The following is a 5,464-nucleotide window of genomic DNA, read 5'->3' as shown; positions in this document are numbered from 1 at the left end:
TAAGAAACAATTACTGCCCCCTGTGCTTAGCTGTTGCTAACAGCATCTGAATGAGAGTTGCTGGGGGAAATGTCTCTTGGCTGGCGAATGTCTGGATGTCAGAGCTGTGTTTGTGGCTGCTGTGATTTGAAGTTGTTGGTGTTGTTCTGTGGGAGGAAATCGCCCCCTGGTGATCATGAGGTGTATGTGCAGAATAATAAAGTACAAATGAACAGTTATTACTCCTAAGGTCCTTTTGTAGAAGTGTTTTGGCACCTGTCTCAGAAGCATATGGATTATTTCCACAATCTGTGGACAACCTCAATCCAACTAACTAAAGAGAAACCCCCTTTTTTATTTTCTAAAAATTCCCACATCTGTTCTACCCACACATTTGACCTAGTTTGACCCCTAGGTTTCTTCTAAAGAGACAGACCACAGAGCATGTGTGAACTTGTGAGAGAATAGTTATCTTGAAAACCATGACTATTAACTTCTTTGATCTTAATATTTAGTTATCTTGATTTTATGTTTATGAGTGTTTTGCCTACATTAGATCCCCTGGAACTGGAGTTTCAGAGGGTCGTGAGCTGTTGTATGGGTATTACAAATACAACCCCAGAGGGCAGCAAGTGCTTTCAATTGCTGAGCCATCTCTCATCCTGAAGGTTAACTTCTTGAAAGTGGCTTTGCTTGTGATTACAATGTAGTACCTGCTTAACTCATTTGCAGACAATTTTCCCCCTTCAAGTAAATGTTTAATATTAATCACTTTAACATAGATAAGGGAGCAAGAATAAGAAAGAAATGAAAAGGTTCAATTACCACCAAACTCTGTCTTAATCTCTTATATACTACAGAACGTGGCTTTCTCATAAGCCAGGCCTCATCTAGCCACAGGCACCAACCATAGGAATTCAGGACCCAGCAGAGCCCAGGAGCCCCACTCAGGGATCTGGACCTGACTTCTGTGAGGGAGCTTGAGTGTGAACCAGAAGCCCTCAAATTCTGATTTCATACAGATGGCCCTCAGACAGAAGGTTATAGGATACACATTTTAGTAAATGTTTATGCATTTTTAGGAATATAAGTTAGTGAAATACTTTTGTCTCATTGGGACATTTGTTTCTTAAAGGTCTAGGGGCCTCCTGCTGTGCTATGCTTGGCAGACTCAATAATCCTTAAAGAATTTACAAAGGAAAATTAGTACTTTAGAAAAAGTCATTAGCTTGGCTGAACATACAAAATTCACTCAGACCCACAGACCACAGAGAAAAATGTCTTAATACTGAACATTTTAATACTGAAAAAGGCAGGTTTTGTGAAGAGCATATACAATCAACCCCTTGGGTGGATAGCCAGTAGGGCAGACTTCAAACTCAGCTATTCACTCCTCTCCACATCTCAGCTGAAAACAAATGAATAATTTTTCCCCTAATCCCAGAGGCTGAGACACATGGAGCTCTTCAGGAGGGTCTACTATGTGCACAAGCCCTTGATTGTTAGCATAAAGGAGAGAACACATCGTTTTTCATAGAAGATAGCTCACTGATGATGTGCTATGGTAAATAGATACATAATTTCTAAAGCAGCTGTAGAGGAATTTTCATGTTGTAAAGAATTAAATTCTTAGATATAAAAATTGAGCAAAACCCAGCTATTGCCAGGTGTCAGTCATGCAGCCTGCTGGATGCCCCATGGAAGCCATCCTGGATCTGAAATGCATGTCACAGGTGATTTTGGGTGTCTGTTCCAGCTAACTTAATGATGCAACTTTTTATCACATCAGCCCTCTTTGTAGCAGTGAAAACAAGCAAACCTAAATGGACAGGACATGATGTCTTCTGTTTGGCATTAGTTTTAGGGAGAAAATAATAGTTAAATGTGGGATTATATTGATTTTGACATCTTTCACTTCTAGGAAAATAAATACTTCTTGCTGTAATAAGGGTGTATCTATTCATGTGACTTTGTATCTGTATTCACACTTCTGATGGGAAGACATTAAGGGTGAGTGCTAGTTGCAGAAAGAGAAAGGGTTATACTTTTGGTAACATGGAAAACTAAACCATAATAATTGATCCATCTCAACAACAGTCCCTTTCCCTGTCCACTATATGATGAGCTCAAAGGTAGACATCAGTTGGCTAAAAGAAACCAGCAAGTTCCTAAAACATCGGAGTCCTCTTCAGTTTTTACATTTCTTGATTTATTTCCAGTTCCCCACCACCCTTTTGCCTTGGACATTGCATGGGAAGTTCACAAGTTAAAATTGCTCTAAAAGTAGGTTGAACAAGGTAAATTCTAACTGTGCAGCAGACAGAAAGTGGACTTGTTCTGAACTCTGTGCCCTTCAGGCACACAGGGAGATGACGCAGTCATCAGTACAGAGTTTTGGAGTCTCCACAACACTGGTTGAACTGGACCATCTGCATGTTCTCAGAGTTTGGGTTGTCTTTAAGAGGCTAAAATACAAAACAAGATACAGGGAAGGCAAAGTGTTCTGCTCACAAATTGGAAAACCTTTGCCAACTTCACAATAAGAGCAGCTTCATCCCAAAGTTCTTGTTGCTCTCCACCCAGTTGTTCTTTCATGCAGAGATTCAGGTGAAGACACCAGTGGCTTGTGTGGGAATGAGCATTCCGACAATGGCTGAGAACCTGGGCTTGTTTTTGCTGACTGGGTTGCAAGTTTTCCTTCCCCTGCCTTATTTGCACAGATCCTTTAATTCCCAATGTATAGTCATAAACATAACCACAAAGTTATAAAAAACCTTCTTTCGGTTGCGACTTCTGCTTTAGCTCTTAGGAAGGCAGAGGTAGAGGAGAAAGGACTGAAAGAGGAGCTTGAACCTGTGTCTGGAGATGAGAGGAACTGTTTCTTTAAAGAAGAATTAAGCTGGATTTGGATCCTGCACTCCATCAGGAAAGACTCTAACTCTTGGAAAAGGAAGCAATGCCTGTTGTCTTGGAAGTCCATTGGGTTTATTCTTCTTAAACCTCCGGTTGCCATAGATGGCCATAGCAGTTAAAACTCCTAATGCTAGGATAACCACAATTGTGATTGCAGCAGTTGATCCTCCTGATAGTCTACCACTTTTTGATGACTCCTCTAGGTTCCATTGCAGGGTATAGGGGTCCTTAACCCAGGATATGGGACTCTCCCCTGTCATCTCAACTGAGTCAGTGGAAAGCTGACTCATAGGTAGCTGAGTGTAAGGTGGGAGCCTAGCAGGAGCCAGAGATGCTCGTGTAAAGACTCCAGCCTTGACACAGTAGGACACTTGGCATCCATCAATGATCGCAGCGAGCTGTTGGCTGAAGCCCCCGGGACACTTTGGCAGAAATGATTTCTCTAAGTCTCCAGATGTGAAAGAACCATACAAGGGGTTCCCTTTTGTGCAGCTAAAAAACCCACCAAAGGGGACTGAATATTTGGGCCCCAACTCATGATCCAGAGAAACACATACCTTGACGTTCTCAAACAGCTTCAGAGGAAAGTAACTGGTTGGGCACGATGGTTCATTTGTCATAGGGTTGATGCTCTTGTCAGTGAAGACTCCTCCAAAGAGAATTCCTGAGTTTTCTGGTACTTGGCTACTGGCCGCACACCAATAAGAGCTAACTTCAGCCTTGGCCACTCTGAACTCATCTTTACACGATGTACGACAGAATATCTTGAGGATACATTTATCTCTACATTCCATTCCAGTATAACCCTTCTCATGGGTCTGAGATAGCAGATGGACAGGGGTGTAGTCAGGCGGACAAGAGAAATCACCAGTAAGTGGATTCTTCTGATGGAAATCTAGGCACATGTCATCGTAATCATGCCCTGATAATTGACGGCACAACTGATAAACCCCTCCAAAGGGAGCGTTGACCAGTTTACCATCACAAGAGCCATCATCTGTATTGGCTTGAAAATCAAAGTTGGGGGAGTTGATATTTGTGCAGCCTGGGTATGTATTAAAGTTGTAATAGCTTTCCGCAGCAGTTTCCACTGTCTTTGCCAGTTGCTCCACCAAGTGGCGTGGAAAAGCAGGAAGCTTTTCAGGTTTGATAAAGAAATGCAGAGGCAAGCCAGCACGGTCCACTGCCACCAGGTGGTTAATGATGCCCTTCTGCCAGGTTTCGATGGTCATCCCTGGGTAGAAGGGAATTCCTCCAATACTCTGAACCCTAGAACCGGTTCTGTTTTGAAGATAGCCTGTGGCCAAGTTATTTTGATACTCAAAGCCTGTCTCTATTTTGAAGTTCACAACCTTTGCGAAAGTAAATCCAGCAGATGCAGCCACAGCAGCACGGTTTCCCTTATTGTTCTTAAGATAGGAGGACTTTACATGATCCTCCTGAACCAGTGTAGCCCCAGCATCCACACTAGTGATTATGTGTGTGCCATAGTTGAGGATCAAGAGTTCTGCCAGGTAGGTGGCCATCTTCGTCTGGTTTTTCTCTAGACGGTCACAGATTTCCATGAGCTCCTTCTTAAACCCCAAGTTGAGTTCTGCATTTGGGTTGGCTTTCACTGTGTAGACCAAATTTCTCACCTGAGCTCGTGTGGTTACAGCCTGGTCTCTCACTTGAGTGGTCTTTATCCTTTGGAACTCAGAAGAGAACTTGCCGTTGACTCTGGGACGATAATCGAGATTCAAGTTAATGGAAAAGGAAGTAGTGCTTCGGTAATTCTCCCAGGAATCCAGGATTTCTGAGTTCATCTCCAGGTTGCTCTCTTTCTGAGGAATAGTAAAGACATCATCAGGGATGATGTACTGTCCGTCTTCTGTGGTCTTACAGTTGTTGTATGTCAAGTCCATCACTTGCCCCATGTCCATATTCCTCAGATTATCCCAGCCTCCTCCAGGTAGCACTTCCAAAACAGGTAGATTCAGAGCATTCTGGCACTTTTGGAAACCATACTCATGGATCTCTTTAAGTGCCTTCTCCTCTTCAGCATATGCCACTGTGGTCCAGATAAGGACTGTGACAATGAAGCTGTTCATGGTGCAGGTAGTCCCAGACACACACCAGTCCTAAACATCCACCAGAGAGCCTGGGGCAAACAGAAAGATGGGAAAGAGAGTAGTTTCTTAAATAGAAAATTCAACAATTCTCTAAAACCATAAATTGCTCTTCAGCCCATGCTAACTGCAAAATAGACAAATGAGAATTGGTTGGAGTATCTAAGACCACTAGGAGAAGCAATAAATTATAGTGTACCGTATTCCTGACCATATACTCTCCACAAGTCATCCCCCTGTTTTCTTCACCCCAGCTGTTTACCCTGCAACAATGATGAGTTCTCAGAAAAAGCAAATCCCACATTTCACCCTTTTTCTACCTGAAGAGTCTGCTGTAGTGCTTTCTTCACTCTCTCAGGCTTGTTACAATCTTGGCTCACTGTTCTGTTCTCTTGTCAGTCTCCAGTGCCAGATTCTTTTGCCGAAAATGAAGACGCCGTCGCAGCGTCTCCCCTACTTGACAC

At 42.9% G+C, this 5,464-nt stretch overlaps 1 protein-coding gene across 1 annotated transcript; it reads right to left on the bottom strand.

The window, feature by feature from the left end:
* Positions 1-1,258: 1,258 nt before the first annotated feature.
* Pfpl (pore forming protein-like) lies at positions 1,259-5,464 on the bottom strand. Its single transcript, NM_019540.2, has 2 exons — positions 5,321-5,464; positions 1,259-5,032 (listed from the first exon to the last, which is right to left on the bottom strand). Exon 2 carries the CDS (start codon positions 4,980-4,982, stop codon positions 2,874-2,876), a length of 2,109 nt encoding a protein of 702 aa, NP_062413.2. The 5' UTR covers positions 4,983-5,032; positions 5,321-5,464; the 3' UTR covers positions 1,259-2,873.

This window comes from Mus musculus, chromosome 19, assembly GCF_000001635.26.
Source record: "Mus musculus strain C57BL/6J chromosome 19, GRCm38.p6 C57BL/6J".
Taxonomy (NCBI): Eukaryota; Metazoa; Chordata; class Mammalia; order Rodentia; family Muridae; genus Mus; species Mus musculus.
This window is presented reverse-complemented; position numbering and strand designations above follow the sequence as displayed.

Excerpts from the sequence above, each read along its gene's own strand:
- Pfpl (NM_019540.2), bottom strand. The coding sequence starts at position 4,982 with ATGAACAGCTTCATTGTCACAGTCCTTATCTGGACCACAGTGGCATAT.